Below are 22946 nucleotides of genomic sequence, written 5' to 3' on the forward strand. Positions count from 1 at the left end.
TTCTTTCAGTCACGCATGAAGACATTCAGGCTCTGTGCACTTCACCTGTTTGTTTGATGACTTGCTGAAGTTCACTCATTGAATGTATAATGGCTGTTTGCAGTTCAGGGCTGGAAAACCAGCGTAAAGCAGCGAACACTCTGTCTTTTGTCGCTTGTTTGGAGCCTGCAGCACAAAAACAACATGTATTGTACATAATCTCAGAATATCTTTATAGCATGGCTCTGAAATTTCAGTTGGAGCTGTCTGGGGCTGAGCTCTGGAAAAAAATACGATTGAGATAAATTCACATTTGGAACAAAGTATATATTTAGAAAAAAATATGGAATAACTCACTCATCTGGCCTTCACTGGGCTTGACTTTTCCAGTGCAGACCAGCATGGCACCATTATCTCCTGTACCTTCGGTCCACGTGAAAAGACTGCGGGTAGAGCCACCCAGCCGTTGCAGCCGATTGGCCCCAAGCACAACAACCACAGCCAAGCGAAATCGAAGCAGACCCTTTCTTTTTGAAGAAGACGCAAGTTTTCCCTTTGAGGCAGACGCCAGTTCATCCAATCTTGTTTCTGGTGACTTCTGCTGCACGCCTTTAAGCTCTAGTGACAAAGCCTTACCTAGGGCAGCCAGCTGTTTACAAAAGTGGTCACATTTAACAGCCCGCTGAGCCAGGAAGAGCCGCTGGGTGGCAAGAGCCTGGGTTCGGGCACGTAATGGGATGATAGCACCCGACAGGAGGGCACAGGCTGTAAGCAGGGCAGCCCGCTCGTCCACGCCACGGGAAAGCTGCTCCTGCAGGCTCACTAGCTCTGCCATCAGGCGCTCTTTCTCGCAAGTCAGTTCGTTCACCTTCCCACGGAGATCACTTGCAGATGCTTGGCTCTTCTTTAGATCAAACACACAAGCCAGATGTTCAAAAACACCATAAATGGACGTTTAATTTATTAACACTGTCAAGAAGCCTATATTCAGTTACAAGAGTTAGGATACTTAAGAAGAATTGGGAGTGTCCTTGTTACTCTGAGTGTAATACATAAACACCATCATCTCTCTCTGAATTACATAATTGATAACAACTCCTTTTAAATAAAGGTAACGGGAAAGAATCTCCAATTACCGCCCAAGAAAATTGCGGCACATATGTTAGCTTAAAAAAAGTTTAATTACACGTGCAAATTATATAACACAACATCCAAAGAATTGAACACTAGACATTAATTCCGAGTACTCTGTATGTGATCTCATTATCTCTGTTGGCAAAGTTAGATACCAATTCCAATACCTGGCACCTGTTTTCAGACAATGCTACCAATTAACCCAGGCATCCCTGTGCAGATATAAAAGTGTATATACAGAAAGCATGACTTTAAACCATAGATGAGATATGTGCACTGTACTTATTATATAATACATTTATCATTTAAAACTGAAAAATAACAACTTGCTACATTAAATGTGGCCCTTTCCTGCATGAGCAACGCTTGCAAGATACCATATGAAATGAAAATATGAGATTTTATTTGTGCACAACAAATTAACTTCGCGAAATCGGATGTAATTGAGGCCATCGGCTAATCTGCCAGAAAACCATTTTCATACAGCAACAAGCCCTCCGTGAAGACTTCTTTGGGGCTAACAACACTGGGAAATACAGTTTTCCCCATCAAAAATCAGAGTGGCCTTCAGGAGCCGTGGCACTACCTGCGCGTGCGTGTGCACCTCGCCCAGCAGCCGAGTGTAGTGCTGCTCCAGCGCCACCTTGGCCTTGTGCCAGCCCTCCTCCTTCTCCCGCATTCCTTCCACCAAGCGATTGACGCTGGCATCCTGCCGCTTATTTAGCTCTTTCATGGCCTCCTCTTTGCCATTGCACAATCTCTCAAGGTGGGCCACCTGCATGGACAATAGCAAATCTTAGCTGAGGCATTGTCCTATTAAAAAAAATACAAATGTTTCTTGTGCACCACACAACACGTTGGCATATTTGCTGCATTTCACAAGAAAAAATATATTGAAAAAAACGGTTTTGTACAACACATAGCATCTTGTTTTGACTAATTATATTTGTCATTTTATATTTTACCTATTCTGTAATGACTATGCAGCTTCCTGCCTGTGGGGTGCTTTTCATTTTTATGCACATTCTGCCTTGCTTGCCAAATATGCATAAATATTTGTTTGTGACAGGTCATGTTTATGTAACATGTTGAATATGGAAAAGGATGTGACCCTATTCTGCCATAGGATCCACACTGTAAAAATAGAGGTTACATTTTGGTTGTGCATCATGTAAGGAAAAAATAAATGAATAAACATATTAAGTGGTGTTTTGCATGGATTTCAATTATCTCTAATGATAGCACACACTTTAGCCATCTAAGAATTTACTTTTAAAGATAATTTGTATGCTTATGAAACGAATTACTGTGCACTTAAAGCATGTCTGAGAATGTAGCTTCAAGCTTTATGCCTTCAAGCTTCTGACCCGCTCCGACTGGATATTTGTGAAAAAGAGCTTCATAGCTCATCGGATTCCTCGAGCCTAAGATTCTGATTCTATACAAAAGCCATGGCACATATAAACACAAGTTTTGCTTATTCGTGCCATCAATGCAAGTCTTCATAAAATAATACCATGTCTACAAGGTTTAACTATTTAACGTGAAAGTATAAGCACACATTCCTAATTTCAATAGTGACATGAATGCACACTATGAACGTTCAGACATGGCAACACATAATAGCTCACCATTGACCAACAATGGGTTGTTTGCATGTCAGTAAACCAAGCACAGCACCATGAATAAAAAACACCAAAACACATGCTGCGCATGCAGCACACATCACCGGCGTGAGTTTAAAATCCACCACAATTTGACACTGAGAGGAACACCACTCGCATATTGTACAAGGGCTGCTGAGGCTGTGCAAGTATCTTGTACATTCTTACCTATCTATGTGACTTTACCGAAAGACCCAAGAATATGAATTACTGCTGTCACGAAAGCTTTAAGTCAAGATTTATTCTTACATAACATGAAGGATTTAAACAATTTTTGCTGAAACTCTGTAGTCATAGCTTAAATGTACATCAACAATCGGTATCAATATCATCTCGCATTGCGATTGCAGCACACATAGCCTACCAACGTTAACAGTGTAGTAGTTTTAACGTGTGAAAGCCAGTGAGATGAAGGATTGCGGTGCTGGGCCTTCAGAGTACTTCACATTTTGTCACCTTCTCCAGGTTACGGTTGAGGTCCATTGTTAAAGCGTCCACATTCTCCTGCAAAATGCTGCACAGCTCAGCCCATGTAAACTGTCCCAGGATGCTTTTGGGAGGGTGAATCACCACGCATCCTGCCACAAGCCGCTGGTAGAGCCCATGCAGGAAGGTCAGCTTCTCCTACGCAGGGAAAAGAGGCGTCAGAGGTCGCAAACGGGTTTTGATTCCTTACCCGTACCCGGCCGCACCAGGGTCGCAAATGGGTACCCGTACCCTACCCGAAATGAGTGACAAACGGTTACTCACCAGTGACTCACGGCCTACTCGTACCCGTACCCGGCCGCACCAGGGTCGCAAACGGCTACCCGTACCCGGCCGGGTACGGGTAGCCGGGTATCAGGTAGGGTACGGGTATCGGGTACCCGGTTGCGACCTCTGGGAGGCGTGTATTGTTTATTCCATTATACAATGCATACAATTTTGGAACCAATTCGAAATTGTGCAGTAAAAGACAAAATCAATACCAATAGTTCACCACCTATAACTTGAATAAAACAAATTTTAGTGCACTTGATTATTTATTGGTGGCGGCAATAATTCTAGACTATTTAATTAATACTATATATGCCCTGTGGAATGCAGAATTAATCAGTGTAGTAATGGGAGCGGTAAGTAATTTTTTATACTGAGATGCTGCAGATGACAGAATTGTAAGATTGTAACCAGCTCCATGCAATGTAAGATTCCAAGTCTTAAAATATTATATAGATGGCATGGGTATATAAAAAATAATTTGGTGAACATTTTTTCACGGTATAGTCAATTCGGGCTCAATTTTACACCACGATCCCATTGAGATATTATTATTTTAAAAGGAACTTATTTTATAAAAAATGTATATGCCTAATATTATGCATATTAAGGTTGCTCTCTTTTTTCTCTAAGTTATCTGCCTTGTGCCTCTACAGTAATCTGCTATTCAGTTCTAAAGTGGGCATTTGGGGTCTTTTTATCCTTCTCAGCATAATTTAAGACCTCTGTTGTATCGCTGTGACGAGCACATGGCAATGGAGACATGTAGCAGTGGTAAGCAATGTGGGACGCTATGTCGCATCCATCACCCAGAACACCGGTGGAGAGGTGGCAGCAGGATAAACAGCCAGCCCGACCACACTTCATGTGTTACCCAAACGGATGGAGCAGCGTGTGATGGAAGCCCTGGGTCACGGCAGATAAATGCCCACTGTTCAGCACACTCATTCTTTACATGCCTAGCCACATAGCCTGAAATTATTACTTCAGCTCGCAACTGCTGCTATCCGACAGCAAATGCTTTTTGAGTGTGTTATCTAACCTCTACGTGAGCTCTGAACTTGTGCCCTCAGAAAATAGGCAGCTTAACCTAATTGACTTTGATTTTCTGCTACTAAGGTGTGCAAAGTGCATATAAATACAAAGCAAGTGGCCAACACAATTCTGTAAAATTACATTTGTGGCATGCTCACACTTTGTTGATTTAGGCGGCACTATAAATACATCTATTGTCATCAAAGCTATACTCCATGTTAAATCTCAACAAGGTGTAAGAAAAAGGATGTCAAATAACCAGCATTAAAACTTTACAATCGGCATAACAATTATATGGTACTTATAATGGAATCGTTAGAAAATAATATATTGATCTATTTAAGATGAACAAAACAAATCAGGACTTAATGTGTTGACTTAATGATACATATTATAGTTTTGAATACCAGAGTACTTGCATTCAAAGGTAATTTTTGGTGAGAAATGCAATGGCAAACAGTAAAAAATTCATTACAAATTGATTGCGCCTCTGCAAAAAGTGGAGATTATTCAATGAGTTGACCTTGGGAAAGGCCTTGTCGATAACCTTTTGGTGGCTTAGCGGTCAAAGAGAGTAGCATGTACTCTTAAGTTCACTCCTACCTGCACGTCCTCTTCAAAGGCTTGACGCAGCTTATTAAGCTGTGTGTAGGCATCAGCAGAGTGGGCCTTCTCCGCATCCCAACTGGCCTGCAGCCTCTGAACTTCGCTTTGCAGAGATGCCATGGACCCAACGCGTTCATCTGCCTGGGCGCGCTGGTTCACAACTTCAGTGTTCGCTGCAAGCAACTGCGCTTGCAAGTCCTGCACACAGTTAGCAATTTAATACTCATAGCATAGTACAATTTAGTTATCTTTTCATTGGCAAGACTGTAAGTGGAGAATAAACACATATATTGATCGAAATGCTGTATTAGAATATCACTACAATACTATATGACTGATATAGTTTCCATACATATTGGTCAAGGGAAATTATCAATCACCTCAATGTCAATGTGCAGATGCTTTTGTTAGGTTGTCTTATAGTTTAGTGGTCCAACACCACAATATTCCACGTGGGAATGATTTCATGGTTAAAAGGTCAATGGGTCATGAACTCGAGCCCTGCCATTCTCTGGTGTGTGTACAAATGCTGCTGTTCTAGTTATTTGCAATTATATGGAAACCAAATAATCTTACAAAGTTTCCAATTCGATACATTTTTGACCAGATTGTTTTAGAGAAAATAAATTGAGTGGCCAATGACGTTAACAAGTAGACATGCAATGAATGCAGTTATAATTTAAGAACTCTTTTCAAAGCAACATTACATTCTTACATTTGATAGTGTGTACATTGGTTTAATATTAATTTATAGAATTATAGTATATTTGGGGAAAAAACTACATATTCGTTAATAACACTGCCTTAAAAGAAAATTATAAAATAGGTGATGTTTCGGGCAATGAGCCTTCTTTATAGCACATAAATAGAGAGGCCAGAAAGGGAGAGTTAATAGGTTTGAGACTGCACTCAACACCATGGAGCCTGATGACAATTACAATTTTAAAATGTTGAGGTGAGTATTTAAATATTGTTGTTGGGTTACCACTATACTAACACATTGCAGATGTTTTAATTCTAAAAATGTGCATGCAGTTTGAAATATAAAACACTAATTTCAGCCCTTTGTACATCAACTCCTGAGAAAAGTGATAGTTGTTTGACCATATTTCACCACACTCTTGAGTGTGGGTTGATAAAGAGGGGGCTCAGGACCAATTCAGTTGTCAATCAACAGCAATTTTAGCCATGGCTGGGAATCAATCTCAAGCCAATGGGGTTCATAGCAGTTTGCTAACCACTATACCACTGCACCAACCTCATGTGAAATATGCATGTAAACATAATTTCCTTCATTTATATGTTTTTACATAGAGCTTTACGAGACGTATCTTTTTTTTCCCTACATTGTATTTGCCATCGTAAATGTATATAGCTTTTGTATACTCACCATGGGACATGTAAGGAAATGTTTGATGTATAGTTTTTTGTTGTGGTATCGCAAATGTTTGTTTTAGAGGATTATTTTATGGTAGTAGCTGAGGTAGGTGGCTCATCTTTAGCCAGAAGAATGGAGGGGGTGTACATCTGGGAATAGGTTGGAAACTCAAACAGTCCCTCATACTGCGAGCAGGGTGGACAATTCCACATCGCAGCCAGAGTAAACATTTGTCAGTATCCCCCTTTTTGTGAGTGCTTAAAACCCTTCTTGAAAGGTCCAACCTCTGCACACTGCTGTATCTAAGTGGAACAAAGTATAGAACGGGTAATGATCATTATGAAACATTATTATTGGGCAGTGAGAGTGATGCATTGACCTTTCTTGATGCCTGTAACATTTAAAGAGAAAAAATATCCTCAGTGAAGGCAGTATAAATTTTTAACACAGTCTATCTAAAAAAATGATCTCTAACCAATGCTATCTGTAATTTAGGCTTACTTCCAGTGTTTTGTTGCGTGTCCAAACCAATTCTTTAGAGGACTGGCACTCTTCACTCATCTGTTCGCAGAGTCGCTTCATCTTGTCCAACTGCAAACAGAAGACCACAAGCACCGAAACATGTCATCAAATTTGTATTACAGTTGAGATAAAGCCAATCACCCAAACAGTGCTCAATGATATTCTGTACACACCTGATACAAAACAAACTTTTGTTTCTTTTTCACGAGACATCTATTTTTGTAACAGTTGTGTATCAAAAAGGCCGTAACAATCTATAGAAATGTTAAGCTAAGCAATACAAAATATATACAAGCAGGGAAACATAGTATTAGCATCACATCTCTGAATATTCTTTCTTTGATGTTTTAGAAGCTTAGAGCTTAGAATAATGCGCTATCACTAAATTTAGTATTTCCTTTTCGATTTCCATTACGAAAATTGATACACTACCATCAGGTTGAATGGTCCTCCTCTTAAACTGTCATTGTTGCATGATTATACAAACAGACTAGAGTTAAATGTTTAAGCTGTGTGAATATAACAGCGAAGCCACAACATGACAATGTGTGGTGCCATGGGTGCAAAGAATGGTGGCAGAGCATCTATCAGGCCTGTTAGGATGTGATCCATTTCTCACACCTCATCTATTACACACAAAACCATACACTCGCCAGCATTATGTCCTCATGGGTTCAAAAATGCTCTTGAATTGACTCACAAGATGTTTTACCCACATACCAGACATAAAATACTTTGCAATTAATTCAAAACAAAGAATGTCTGCTTAAAATTCACTAAATAGCAGACATTTAATAGCCTAACTGCATTGTTTAAACTGTTAAATGAAACAATGTGCTGAACTTTTGCATTTAACTACTTAAAGGATCAATTTAATTTCAATGAGGATCACAAGTTTTTATTGCAACGCTTTTTTATTCATTAAGTATGTATGTATGCAACTGTACAGAAACATTAGTGCGCTTCCTGCAATTGCGCACGCCACATTCCGGATGACTCTGACTTCCAGGGATTACGGTCCCTAATACGAAATAAAGGCATTGATATTGGTGTAAATGCATCATCATCATTTTCACAGCAAACAAAGACGGCTCCACCACTCCACCTGCCAAACGAGGAGCAGCCACTGCCAAAGTGCCGCATCAGAGCAAGCATAAAATCCTATTCTGAAATATGAAGAACTGTTAGAATCACTGTTAACATCTGTCTTGTAGAGCATATGGCTCTTTAGGGGCATTCAGAGTCCTATCATCTACACCTACTTTTAAAACCTGAGCACATTTTTTAAGTGTTACACGCATATTTTTGTGCATCTTATAGGTTATTATATTGCAACATAATACGCTGACCAACACATGACCTAACACAAAAACCACATCCTGGATTGGGTTTACACTAAAACCTAGTTCAGCTGAATTCTGGATGGTATAAGAATCCGACATGTGAAAAAATGTAAAGTAATATTCCTTGAATTGATACTGCTTCGCTACCTCAAATCCACCTGTGCTATAAACATCTCCAAAAAAGAGTTGCCAAACATGTAAACACGGTAACATCTGTTTCAAAGTAAATGTGGTGTGCTCCTATTTTTTTTTACCAATTACGCTCTCAAAAAGCTACAAGGATTTCTTAAAAACTGAAGGGACTCCAATGCTGTGCTCGTAATTAGACCACCAGATCACTCAGTGCTGCTGGCTTTTGGCCTCAGTCCCACTGTTGTGGTCTCCCGAGGCCCACACTTGGCCAGTAATGAGACTCTCTGGGTGAAACGCAGCCTGACCCTGGCTACACGGACCCCCGTATGGATCTCTGCAGATGCCTGCATGGACGCCCTTTCCCCCTCATCCCTCATCGCGACAGCACAAATTATCCTCACTGAGTACATGCCGAGACGCACTCATTTGTCTCTCCCGTCTGTGGCAGCAGCAGCACTCTCTGGCTCTCCTGCTCAAGAACCACGTTAACTGCCGGAGGGTGGCCTCTCTGCTCGCAGATAATTTGCGGCGCGGAGCCAGGAACTGCAGTCCGAGCTGTCCCAGAGCAGGCCGTCTCGTGTCACCTCCGCCAGAGCAAGCGGCAATAAAGGCCCCTTTTCCAGATGTTCCATCAGTTAATCCAGCATGTAATGAAGTCATGCAGAGAGAGAAGATCAGGTTTATTAAATCTCAGCCTCTCTCCAAGCATCTGCTCGGTCATTACTTAAAGCACCAACAACAGATTTACAGCGCAGGGCCGCGGGGCAAGGGAAATTAACTAGGTGTGCTGAAACGGAGCCTGGGCCCCAAAGCACATCAATTATCCCGTCCTGGGCAGGGGGTGGTAGGACATGGTGCGAGCTGATCAGTGCCCCTCTTGGGCTGGCTAACAACCCAGGGTTGGCCTTAAAACTGCAACATAAATTCACAACGATAATTGCTTAAAATAAATAAAATAAAAAAATAAAAACTGCAAACTCCGAAGCATGATAAAATATACCTCAGAAATATTTGAGAGTGTAACTTTTTTCTTTCAAAACTACAAAATAATTCCTCTAAGTGTTCTACTTACTTGGAGACTGTGGCACATAGGAGCGCCAGCAGTGTACATATTATAAACAAATCTGTACTGTAGTGCCGCTGGCTACACCTGATTGTAGATGTGCAGATGACATTTTTATAATTCTTTTTATCCTACAGTCCAATCCTCCTGCAGTCAAATGCTGCCTCTTCACAGAGATTCCCCTAATCTAAATTCCTGCAGCCTCAGTGTGAAACTAGTTACCTTCATACTTCGATATTGAAAAAAAATACACACGGTCGACAAATAAAAACTGTGTGTTCATTTACGTCATAAACCTGCAATTACTCTGCAATGGCTCTTGTAAGCAAGGGACTTAAAAACGAGTTGATGAATGCAACTGTTTGCGTAGCAATTGGAGCCTTTGCTCCCAGTGCCCACCCTGTGGCATCCTGCCGCTTCGCGGTAAATGACCGCAGGCTGTACGTCCCCTGCTGGGCTGCTTACAGTCATGCGCCCGCTGCAGCCATTCCCCCCCCCACCCCCTTACCTCGTTAGAGTTCTCTCGCAAGCGGCCCTGGTAATCTGTCAGGGTGAGCCGCAGGCTCTGCAGCACTGCCGAGGGACCCTGGCCCTTCTCTTGCTCCGTATGCGCCGCTGTTAAAAAGGGAAGCAAAAGATATGGAGAGAGGACACAAAAAGACAGCAGAGAGGGGACCGATGGTAGGAGCCGCAACATGCATCTCACCACGACATGATTAATTTAGTGCCTTGAAACCTGCAGCTTTCATACCGTGGAATTTTGCGAAAATAAAGGCAATAAGAATGTAAAGTAAAAACAGCAAGCAGTTAGAAAACATAAATCTCAGGATCAGGCAAAAAAATACACGGAACAAGGGTATTTAATTATCAATGTATTTTTCAGTGAAGCTAAGTTAGTAGAAAGCTTTTGCTTCAGATATAAACCAAAAAAATGCAGTCAGCATGGAAATGATCCAAGAGAAAAGATGAAATAGCTTGAGATGAAGAAAATGTATTTCTCAAACTCTCCACATGCATTCCTTTCTACATGAATGATTTACTATTTAATAATTTAAATGTAACAAAAACAAAGCTTAAACCAGTGACATAAAATAATATGCAGAACAGGTACAGGAAGATGTGGTTTAACAAAGGAATGCCAATGGGATACCAAACAGAGGAAGCAAAATACAGATGAAACATCCATGGCAAGAGACATTAAATTGAATAAAAATGGTTACAGCAATAGACAGAGTTGACAAGCCTAAGATGTCTCAGGCAAGTAAGAGCATGCAGCTTGCCAAGGCAGGAAAGAACACCCCTCTATTGAGGATATAAACATCTGTTTTTCAGCCACAAAACAAAAAACAAATATTTACATTACCACTTGGTTATGTTTACATGCAGAGGGTTTAAAGATTTTCATGATTATGGATAAGCAGTGTGATAATAACTCATGACCATGATTAGAAATTGATTAAAATATAATAAAAAATAACAATAATAAATAACATAAATAAAAACTACCCAAGCGTACCAAAACATATTAAGTCCCACAGTAGACATGATATCTCTGCAATGTTTGTTGCTGCAGGGGGTATCCTGCTGTCTTTACACAGATGAAAATCACATCACTTGCTGTTTACGTGCACAAGGCACTGTGACAGCCAGCTGTTCTACATTAACATTTAGTAAATTGTGCTTTTATTTCACAAGGGACCAAAATATTTCAGCCCTGACAAATAGTCCCAGCACTGCCAACTTTGATTAAATATTGTCATAAAACAAATTTTTAGAATTATACATATTCATTGTTTATAAATGCTGCATATAATTGCACTACTCTTTTGATGTGTCGTTGAAACTAAATAATTCAGTTTACTTAACGATGCCACATTTGTTGCAATGAATATTGCACTCGCAATTTAAAACAATATCACATTTGCAATATTTGCTTCGCACATTTTACTCGCACTCCAATTAGTGCCAAATGTACTGAATATTTTCTTTAATTTCAAAGGTTAATGTAATTGATTTAACATTTTTTAAAAATACATTTTTAATAAGCACATTTTAAAGAACAACACATCAGCAGTCTTTAAAACTTCAACAGACCAGGTGTCAAGGAACCGATTCCAAAGTTCTCCAGCAACATGTCCAAATCTCGGATGTGTCTCCCATACGTCTCTTCCAGGTATGCCTGCCTTTTCTTGGCCTATACGGCAGAAAATCCATCATGCACATATTTCACTCTTCACCCTTCGATCACATCCATATTCACCTATGGTAAATCTATATAAGATGAACACAATACAGATTATTATACCATTTGTTTCATTAAGCACAGGAGACGCACGACGTATCTGTGAACTAGTTACCGGGTATATTTGTTCAATTTACAGACGTGATCTTTACAGAGCTAACAATAATTGTAATAATAATGACACTGCAGGTGTCTTTACCAAGTTAAGCTCTTTGTTGAAGTTGGCTGAGATTTTCTCATTTGTCTGCAGCTGTATTGAGAGATCTGCGATATTTTTCTTCTTGTCTTCCATCTCCTGGGACATCTGCTTCACCGTGGCCGCTGACTCCTTTTCAAATCTGCATGTAAAGTAAATTAACTGTTGTCTCAAAAAGTAACTTGGATGATATTTTGGCACACAAATCAAAGCAGTATTACATAGACGTTCCACTTGTCCAGAGAATTTTGAATTTTTTGGAACTAAACTATGATCAGTTCAGGGGTTATCCTCAAAAATGTTTCCCAAATACGTATATCTACCAAATTAATAAATACCACGTGTGTTGTTCGTGAGTTTTCTGAACGCATTTGTACTCGTAAAGTTTAGAATCCATACACATCTTAGACTGTGGAATTTTAGACAATCCACGCCACCAAGGAATAGTCACCATGTCTGGGAAGCTATCCCAATTTCACACACCGACTTCATATTAAGCACGGCTGTGGTTTGAGCACACACCACACTTACTGGTGCAGACGCTCAGCGGTTTGTTGCACCTGTGCCCTTTCCTTCTCATAGGCCATTTCCAGCTGTCTGAACTGGTCTCGGATCATCTCCAAGTTGGAGTCGGCACTGCTTCTGGCCAACCTCTCTACCTCTAGCGAGGCCTCCAAGTCCCTGAGGCGCAGCTGCAATGGCCAAAGACAAAGTAATATATAACGTAACATTCTTAGCAGGTTAAAAACTACCTCTTTCAAATGAACTACAGGTCTAACAGGTACTTTGTAGAACACATTGAATTACTGAGCAAACGAAAGCCTGATAAAAGACTCAAGTATAATCGTGTGAAACCATCCACGTTCATTGTTTTATGGATAGTCAACTCGTTCATTGTGTGCAATTATTTCAAGCAAAACGCTGGTGTTTTAGCACCCTCTGCTGTTGATTTGTATAACAACAGCCACACATACCTGCACTATTTCTGAGTTAAACTTAGATTCCAGATGAGAAGCACGTTCTGCCTCGTTGCTGTCTTCCAAGCTCCTCAATCTCTGCTGGGCGACCTGCAGAAAAAAAACTCCATAAATAAACTGTAAAAGCAAACGTCAATTTATATGTCCGTAAAAGTAGTTATATTTTTCCCAGGCACTGACAACCATGTTTTACATTTCACGAGTGATATACAAGCAACATTTCCTAATTACCTCTAAATCTTTTTTCATCTTGGCCTCCCTTTGAGAAAAAGACTCAAGTTCACAAGTTTGCCGACGCAAAACTTCACTCTGATTGCATTTTTCTTCTTCCGCTAAATGCAGAGTGGACTGAAGTTTAGTCAGCACCTCCTTCTGTTCCTGTCCCACAGGAGAGAGTTGTTGGCTTTGATCATAGCACTGCCATTTCAATTCATCGAGTGACAACATTCTTCGTAGTCATATTATTTCAAACATTTAAGTACCTTTATAACTTGCTCTAGTTGGACACGTTCAGCGGAAATGCGTTTAGTCTGAGAGTGACTGTCTTTGTTTAATTTCTTCTGGCTGTCCAAATCCAGCCGAAGCCTGCACTGCTCTTCTTCTGCCGTCTGTTTGCAAATCCTCAGTGCTCGCTCCAGGTCAGACACCTTCTGCTGCAACTCTAAGGCATACGCTGTAAACGCATGTTATACACATGCATATAAATGTCACTGCAGTACATACAGCACTGTAGTTTTAAACAGGGCTTATAGTTTTTAATAATTCCATTTGCTGAATCACCAAAACTTAAATACCTCATGTTGTATTCACACGGCTCATGCTGTGCACAAACTATCAGTGTGATGGCAAATGAGTGCTTTTTTATGCCACTTGCACGACTGTGGTAGGAAATATCAGTTGAAAAGCACAGCAGGCACTCCGTGGATATGGGATGCCTGATTCCCTACATGTTGCTAAGAAAATAACATTCTTTTATATATATAAAAATCTAAATTCTGTGTATTAAAACTTAGTTCACTGTAATGTGTTATTTATTACAAATGTCTTGCTATGCCAACAAATATTACAGCTTTTTAACTCTGGAATTTGTTCAGCAAATGTAAAAGCAGACATAATAATTGCATGCTGTGTCATTGTTTTGGAAACAAAACAGGCAAAACATACCTTTCATCTCATCATTTGTTTGAACAGCGAGCACGATTTTCTCCTCAAATAGGCGTTTTTCTGCACATGCCTCTTTCCTGCTCAGGGCCAGGTCATATTCCAAATCCTGTCGAAGTGCCTCACCCTTTTCCAGCTCAGCTCGTAGCCTCATCACCTGACTGTCCAAAATTAGGACCTACATATATGAAAATGCATACACAAATACGCACAGGTACAATCAACTGCGCAGTTATACGTAAGAACGTGCTTTGAAAAGTAAACTAAGGTACAAATTACGCGAACATAATTATATCGAAAATCTTCTTAAATAAATAACTATCATCCTATAATCATATTATTGACACTCCCAAATCTATCTGCACAACATATATTATCCTCTCAATGAGTCTTCTTATTACCCGAGATTTTGCGTAGGAAAAAATGGTGATGCAAAAATGGTGGCAAATTCATCCTAATTTCCAAGCCTTTACACAAAGAGGATCGACTGGCAAAACATGTATGCTATTTGTTTATCCACACTTTCCGGCTCAGAATATATGAACCACCCACAGCAACCCCACATCACATCAAAAGAGAGGAGGTGCAGTGTATACCTAAATAAATAGACGATAATTGGAAACTAATTAACAAAATAAATTAATAATCACATTTAGTTTTGTTTTGCTGTTGGGCCAATTGTGTTGACAAGTATGTATTATCTGACATGGCTCAACTATCTCAATCTGTCCAGGGCTGCTGATAATCAACTGCAGATTAAGTCAACAGAGGCCTCAATTAGATACCAATACAAGATATCAATAATACAAATTTCAAATTGGAATTCATGCAATGGTTTTGATTTCTAACAATACTTTCCCTAATTGTACATGAAAAACATATCTACTGTTTGTCATTGTATGGCATAACTGTACCTCCATAGCCAAATATTTCCTTTGTAACAGATCGTTCCTGGCACATGGGCTGGCAACGGCAAAGGTCCGGTTGCCGAACATTGTAATTTCCTTCGGAAAACACTGTGTGTAGCTGATCTCAATAAAATGAAGCCTCCAATAGTTCCATACCTACAAAATCAAACATGTAAAACAGATATTCAAGTGGCATTTACCTCTTGATTATGTTTGCTTGTAAGCTCCACCTTTTCATTCTCAGACTGGTTTAGTTTCCGACGAACGTCTGTGATTGTCTCATATTCAGCTGCATTATCTGCCTGTAGTTGCCTTAGTTGAGACTGCAAAAGATGTACAGTGTCCTGCAACCTAAAAACAACCGGATATAATTAGCAGACATATGTAAACACTGAAAAGCAAATACGTACTGTGTAGTGTAAAAAAAGGTTAATTTTATTAAATAACATGTATTTGAAAACCAGATCAGAAACCTCGTTAGATGCATACTTAATGCCAATGAACACTGAAAAGGCAGAATAGAGTTTCACGACAAATAAAAGTTCCAAAAGTCTCGAAATGAAAACTTTCCAAATAAAAATAACGCTGCAAAACACAACATACAGTGCTGTATTACGGCTTCAGAGTGACAAAAATAGCAGTACGGTATTCCTATTCTTCAAATTCCAGTATGCATATTCTGTGGACGCGATACTTCTTTGTCGGGATGGCGACCCAGCCAGCATAATTTTGGTTTCAATCATCTAGAATCCTACACGTGTTCTACTTTGAATCCATGACCATCCACCAACGGTTGTCACCATTAAGTATGCCAGCCAAGGCAAGGTTCCAGGGTGTGGCACTGCAGTTGCAAAAGCTGCTACTTAAAGCCACTATATGGTAAACTGACTCAATCGTCAGGACAAACTGCAAGGAAACCACCCTTGCAGATGTTTATGTTGGTTATGCAAATGTTGCTATCTTTTAAGCTCACCAAATCAATATTCTGTGCTTATGTGCATGTGTCACTCACTACCTCAAGACATTGTATCGTAATATAGCAAAAACAACCATTATACTGTAACTCCATAGGGGCCGTCCATAAATGACGTCACGCACCTAGGGGGGGGGGTCAGTCATTTGTGACGAGACGATGTGTGAAAAATGTGACGTCACATCAAAATGCGCAACTTTAAATAAATATAGACAACACGTTCTACTTAATTAAATATGTTTTAATAAGAGTGCAGCACCACATTAAATACGCACTACAATGACAATAGTTTAAAGCGATTTGAAGCATGTTTTATTTTTTGAGGGGGGGGGGGGCGCAGAGCTTTGTGACGTCATATTTGAGGGGGGGGTCTGACTTTTTGTGACGCCGTGTGACGAGGGGGGGGGGGTCAAAAATCGTCCATCGCGTGACGTCATTTATGGACGGGCCCTTATACAATGTGGTCGTTTTGGGTGGTCAAAGGTATCGTGAAAATAAATTGAAAGGGTTACTAAGAGATGCTGCAAGGGTTGGCGAAAATAATGGAAGAGGCAGGGATGAGATGCGGAGACATGAGAAGAGGAACTGGAGGAATGTTGGAAAGTACGAGTAAAGTTAACCAAGTGATGTTTTGGCAGACAACCGGCAATCGTGTGAAAACCACAAAGGAATCGATGATGACATACAGTACTCGAATTTAACCAACTCTAGTCAGTATTGGAAGCCATGCTAAACCAACCGTTCCATGCATTTGCAATACAGTCGTTAAAAACTATTGTTTAAAAAACGACACATACCCGTGTACGTCATGGTCGCTGCTGTCAGGGTGCAGCGACTGCGTTAAATCACTGTTGACAGCCTCCATATCTGTGGATTAATGAAAATTACATATTCTTCAAATGTTTACCAGCAACAGAACAAAACAAAACACATTGCACTAGCTGTACTAAATTGTTTCCAGCGGCACTCAAAGAGTGTCTCCACCCTCCGACAAAAGTGGCGCGATGCTCACCTCTTGCCTCGATCCCGAGTCATTTTGGAAATTCCACATTCCCGCGGCCGGGGCCACTGTCTCCGTTAGAAAAGCCGTTAAGTTTACGGACCCTGATTGGATGCTACGATGTTAACCAGAGCACTGCACTCTACAATAAGTACAGCAACCGCACCAACACAACTGATTGCAAGAGTTGTACCAAAAAGTATCGGCCACATTAATAACGATTGCATTTGTTTCAAATGTCACTCAACAATGCACCCCAGCACTGGCCACAGTCTCTGTCTGTCGCCTGATGAAGCTGGTTGTAATTACTGGCGAAACGTCGTACTCAAATTGTAAATGTTGTGGCTTTGCTCTCCAACACACCTGTGTGCTGTACTCGTAACGAATTGCCATGTTCTATTTACGTGACAACCCTTACTAATTGGCTGTGTCGGGTGGTGGCGGGTATAAGGACACTGATGTATTTACGCGATCTAACCCAAAACAAACCTGTATTATGGATGATATTGGTCGCGAAAGCCGACGTGTTACACCGGCGTCGTTGGCCGTTTGGGCTATCGTCGCTTATACCATGCACCACTGCCAACGCAGTATCATCAAACAAACAAAATAAAAGCAAACAAACAAATGTTCATCAATCACAAAACTACGACAACACGGCGGCGTAAGCTCCTTTTCCTTGCGTTGCCACGGCAATGGGAGACGCCGCATCGCCCGGGGGGTGCCGGGCGCTGCCAAACAAGAAGCGCGGCAACCTCAGCGGGAACACACCGGGTGTGCGTTGCGGCGTCCTCTTAATCCCTCACCTTCTCACGGACTCTTTATCTATTCTCTCTACCCGAGGTCGCGCAGGGAAGTTGACAGGGTGAGGGGACGGACAGCCACGCGAAGCACCGGGTGTGCGTTGCGGGGTGCTCTTAATCCCTCACCTTCTCACGGATTCTCTCTCTCTCTCTTCTCTCTATTATCTCTTCTCGAGGTCGCACAGGGAAGTTGACAGGGTGAGAGGACGGACAGCCACGCGAAGCACCGGGTGTGCGTTGCGGGGTGCTCTTAATCCCTCACCTTCTCACGGATTCTCTCTCTCTTCTCTCTATTATCTCTTCTCGAGGTCGCACAGGGAAGTTGACAGGGTGAGGGGACGGACAGGCGCCGGTCTTCTTCACCACCACCACCACCACCCCCCTCAGCTGTTCTCTTCACCGCCAGCAGTCGACGGAGCGCACGCTTGAATCGGACGCCATTTTCTCCCGTTGGCTGTAATCGCCACTTCCGGCAGCGCGCTGATTGGCCGGTGGGATGAATGACGCGCGCTGATTGGCCGGTGGGATGAGTGACGCACACGGTGGGGGAGGGGGGACGTCACGCGGAATTCCACCCCGCCCCCCACGCAAACAGCTGTTCTACATTCTGTACTGCAGGAGGAATCCGATGAGCCATGAAGCTCTTTTTTGCAGATGTCCAATAAGGGGGGGGGGGGGGTCAGAGCGTTACAAAGACAACCAATACAAAATGACGATTGGAGTGCAAAGTATAAGAAATGTAAATAAAAAAACTTAACAAAAACATACAAAACTATGCTATAAAAATATGAATTCCTGCAGTCACGAAAGCTTTAAGTCAATATTTATGCTATTTTGTTTTTATCTTTCGAGGTAAGGCCCACTGAGCTGTTTGCTTCTTTTTCAGAAGCGACCTGGCCACAGATGATAGCTCAACTCGACATATTTGTAATTAACACTGTTGCCTTAAAAGGAAAACAAACAATATTCAACGTTCTAGATTTGAAGCTTTCGTGACTGCAAGGATTCTTACTCTCTAAGGGGCCGTCCATAAATGACGCCACGCGATTTTGGACGATTTTTGACCCCCCCCCCCTCGTCACAAAAAGTCAGACCCCCCTCAAATATGACGTCACAAAGCGCTGCCCCCCCCCCCTCCCAAAACCATATTTCCATTTTGAATATAAAACATGCTTCAAATCGCTTTAAACTATTGTCATTGTAGTGCGTATTTAATGTGGCGCTGCACACTGATGTTGTAGGAGAAAACATTTATTAAAAAGTATATTTAATTAAGTAGAACGTGTTGTCTATATTTATTTAAAGTTGCACATTTTGATGTGACGTCACATTTCTCAACCCCCCCCCCCCTCGTCACACATCGTCACAAATGTCTGACCCCCCCCCCTAGGTGCGTGACGTTATTTATAGACGGCCCCTTATTGACAAATCTGTCGAGTTTTGTTATTTGTGCTTGTGTACCGCTGGTTACACAGTATGGTACCATCAAATCATGTGTTTCTCATTGAAATACTGCAGTGGGGAGTGGTGGTGCAGCGGTTAGCGCACTATCTTCTAGAGCTCCCTACAATGGCATGGGCCCCCACCCTTCACCAACCTGCATTGACCGGCGTGGTGAAGTATGGTCAAACAACCCTCATGACCAACATCGTTCAGTAGGCCCTCATCCAGTCGTAGATTAACACAGAGGCTGTACACGTTCAGTGACCAACAGAGTGAGTTTATTCGCTGGGGTGTTTTTCTTGCTTTAAGAGGATTGATTCCCTTCTGTTTTTAACTATCACCACTCGTAGGTTTCCCAAGTGAGCAATGTGAGGACTAACGTTGAAAAATCTGCTGAAAAGCTAAATTTGACATGTCAACCAACAGCCTTTCACTTTCTTTGACAGACCGTTAAAGCCACCATTACTCACTTTTCTGAGCTCTATTTAACACGAACTCTCACCTCCCATAATATTTTACTGCAATCAATAGAACCCCATAGCGTTATAGTGCATTTTATGTCCTTTGTGGCAATAACACTAATCCCAAACTTCGTGTGAATGTTATCCACTTTTTTACGCGAACCACATCAAATTTATTGTATTTTTTACATGAGGCCACCAGTACAATCTTCATTGTGTCGGCCAGAATTTGATACGTTATTGTATGTGCTCACAATTTGACGAGCCAATTTGACATCACGGTTTTGCCAATAAGTTTGTGAAACCAACATGAGTTCTCTTTTCAGGGCACTCGTGGCAAGACAAGGTTAGTACTGGATTGTAACTCAACATTTTATCATCGATCTCGTACTGGCATTGGTAAGTTCCAGCTTACCTTGCCCATGCTCAACCTGATGCTCACGGATCGCGGACTCGATGATGAGGACCATGCCAGGATACCTGGCGAGGGGCGATGGATCATGAAACCTGGAGGAACATTCTAAACGGGCCCATTGACGGCTTAATGACGACGAATATTTAAAGGAGATTTTACACCCAATTATTAGCTGCAGTAATTAACAACTATGATGAAATTATCATTAAATTCCACATTATTAATGGAGATATACGTAGGGTATTGTAAGTCATTGGAGACAAATGGTGGCATTGCTGAGGGTCTGAAAATTAGTGTGACATTGAAAATAACTACGCAGAATACCTATGCATTGATTTCATAAATGTAAGAAATTGTGATGCTCCTCAATTAATGTACTGTACTTCATGACAGAGCAGCTTCAGTATTACAACAGGGACAAAGTGGACACATAAAATAGCCTCATATTGCTTTCACATGGCTTGGAAATTACCCTCACTTGGAATGGGGCTCTGTGATTTCATCTTCTTTCCCCGGAGGCAATGTTTAAAAAGAGCTTAGGTTTTATGAATTGTTAGAATTTATAGAGATATTGACTTTAATCTTTGACATCGGAAAGAAATGACCCTGAGAGTTGAACCCTCACTTCACATATAGAGACCACATCACATCTCGGTGCTGATGTTTGCAATGACACAGCTGACTGCTTGTTGGGTTATGCAGGATACCTGGATATTATCCATCATTGTATACTTGTAATCATTATCATCAGCCAAGATGAAGCCACCACTGGGCTGGACGAATGCATCCGCAAGCTGCCACCATCTCTCACAATCCTGCCATGTGCTAATCCACCTCGCACTCGTGCACGATCTGATTTCTACGCTCCATATTCTTGGTTGACGTTTTCTGGGACAGATTATATTCGTTGTCTGCCACTCCATCACTATTCTTCACCACTGATCATCAAGCCCATTTGTTTATTGATGGAGAATGCGTGTGCACGTGTCCGTGACTGTGTGTGGTAGTGTAAGCGGTCAGTGGTCTGCTCTACGAATTTTGGCAACCTGAGTTCGATTCCCGCTCACGGCCAACACCTCCCCTAGGTTGACTCAGCCTCAAATGAGTACCTGGTGCATTGTGTAAGCATCGCTATTCTACCATAGATTGAAATAACTTTTAATGAAAAGTATTTAACCAAATCGAACTGTTTTTGTAAAAAAACGTTTATGTAATACTTTAATATAGTGCTGTATAAATTCAATACTGTATAGATATACACCGGTTACACGATACACTAGCATCCTGAATGTAGTGGAGAATTATATTCAGTAACATTGCTACAAAATTACAAAGATGAAAATATTTTTATTTTCATATGTACTGTATTCTATTGCAGGAAAGTAGGAAGTACGACAACCTTGAGTCGATTCTAATGTAGTCATCCATGACTAATTCTATAATGAAAATGAAATCCATTAAATGGTCAGCTAAATTGGAAAATTATGAATTACTTCTGAATTGATTAGGAAGCAACACAGGCTGAAAATAATTTCAGAATTTTAACCAGTTCTGTGCGTTCGTTTATTTGCATCTTAAATCTATCAAAAAGCAATGTTTGGCACTGACAAATAAACATAGATGGCCTCCCCCCTCCACACACTCATTCCCCATTGGCTCTAACTTGGGATGGGCAAAAAAAAACATTGATACATCGGTGACACTAATGTTTTGGCTCCGATGTATATGAATGTTTTGATCCTTCAACAACAGCCTCGTGACACTGCATTTTTCCTATGAAATTATTATTAATTTGTTTTCCGATTTCTCATGGAAAGTAACGTATTGGGTGTTTTATTTATCGTTGTTCCTGAATCACAGCCCTCTCACGTTTTATTACATGGGGGACTCGAATGACCCAGGCTCCAATAACCCTAAAACTTCATGTAATTCGGGGATTACACGGAGTTTGCTGTACCTCTCGATATCGGCGGAGACCATTGATCTTAAAATCCGCGGATTTATGGATCTCTTTGGCGAATTCTTGCAGTAATCATGAGCGTACGGCGCCGGCGCGAAATATCGCGAATTATGGGATCAATGTCCGAGGTGCGAGCGAATTTAAGCTATTTTGTAACCCATTGTTTCTCTAAACAATAAACACCGCCTTTGAATATTCACTTTTTTTTAAGTCGAACATCGAAAAAAACTATTTTTTTTCGATAATGGCTATCGATCTTTTTTTACTTTACATATATCCCACCATTAACGATTTTAGTAGCAATTCACGAACATTCAGATGTAATGCATTGAAAAAACTAAATACCTGTCAACCCATACGTTTTACACGTATAGTTGTTGTACAGGAAAATTTAGTTTTCAGGTCCACATGGCGTACAGCCTTTTCAATACGGCAAAAAAATGTGTTTATCTATTTGTTTGTGTTTCTCCCACGATATTGGACGTTGTAGGATGCATTTTAAGATTTATTTATTAGGGCACAGGGTGACCAATAAGGTCTGAATTGGTCTGTAATAAGAAGGCTGTCATAAAGGGTTTTATAGGTATGCCTTGAATTGTATAAAATAAGACAACTAAATGGCTGTTGCTGCTGCTGTAGTAAACATTTATTATTTATAATTCCTAAAAGCTGAGAAGCATTCATGTTTTACAATAAGTTTGCCTGAACGTTCTCAATCTTAATTTTCAAAGTCTCGATTCAGAAGAAAATCTCTCTTTGACCGCTCTCGGCCGCCGTAACCCATTCCAGATCGTT

The 22946-nt window shown here is 40.9% G+C and overlaps 1 protein-coding gene across 3 annotated transcripts in view; it reads right to left on the reverse strand.

The window, feature by feature from the left end:
• Positions 1-18358, reverse strand: part of CCDC171 (coiled-coil domain containing 171) — a 34277-nt gene extending 15919 nt beyond the window's left edge. For 2 of the 3 annotated variants that reach the window (XM_078623840.1, XM_078623846.1), the window contains exons 1-17: positions 17999-18358; positions 16867-16936; positions 15297-15447; positions 14192-14366; positions 13510-13700; positions 13259-13405; positions 13025-13117; positions 12582-12742; positions 12054-12192; positions 11707-11806; positions 10121-10227; positions 7054-7143; positions 5172-5372; positions 3234-3401; positions 1700-1888; positions 337-883; positions 46-165 (exon numbers count right to left, since the gene is read on the reverse strand). In XM_078623840.1, coding sequence (XP_078479966.1) covers positions 46-165; positions 337-883; positions 1700-1888; positions 3234-3401; positions 5172-5372; positions 7054-7143; positions 10121-10227; positions 11707-11806; positions 12054-12192; positions 12582-12742; positions 13025-13117; positions 13259-13405; positions 13510-13700; positions 14192-14366; positions 15297-15447; positions 16867-16934 — 2647 coding nt within the window. In that variant the 5' untranslated portion in view covers positions 16935-16936; positions 17999-18358. The remainder of the gene's footprint in view (positions 1-45; positions 166-336; positions 884-1699; positions 1889-3233; positions 3402-5171; positions 5373-7053; positions 7144-10120; positions 10228-11706; positions 11807-12053; positions 12193-12581; positions 12743-13024; positions 13118-13258; positions 13406-13509; positions 13701-14191; positions 14367-15296; positions 15448-16866; positions 16937-17998) is intronic. The other variant, XM_078623841.1, reaches the window with a different exon arrangement.
• Positions 18359-22946: the final 4588 nt, after the last annotated feature.

The sequence above is a fragment of the Lampetra planeri genome, chromosome 3 (assembly GCF_965212315.1).
Source record: "Lampetra planeri chromosome 3, kcLamPlan1.2.h2, whole genome shotgun sequence".
NCBI classification, from domain to species: Eukaryota; Metazoa; Chordata; class Hyperoartia; order Petromyzontiformes; family Petromyzontidae; genus Lampetra; species Lampetra planeri.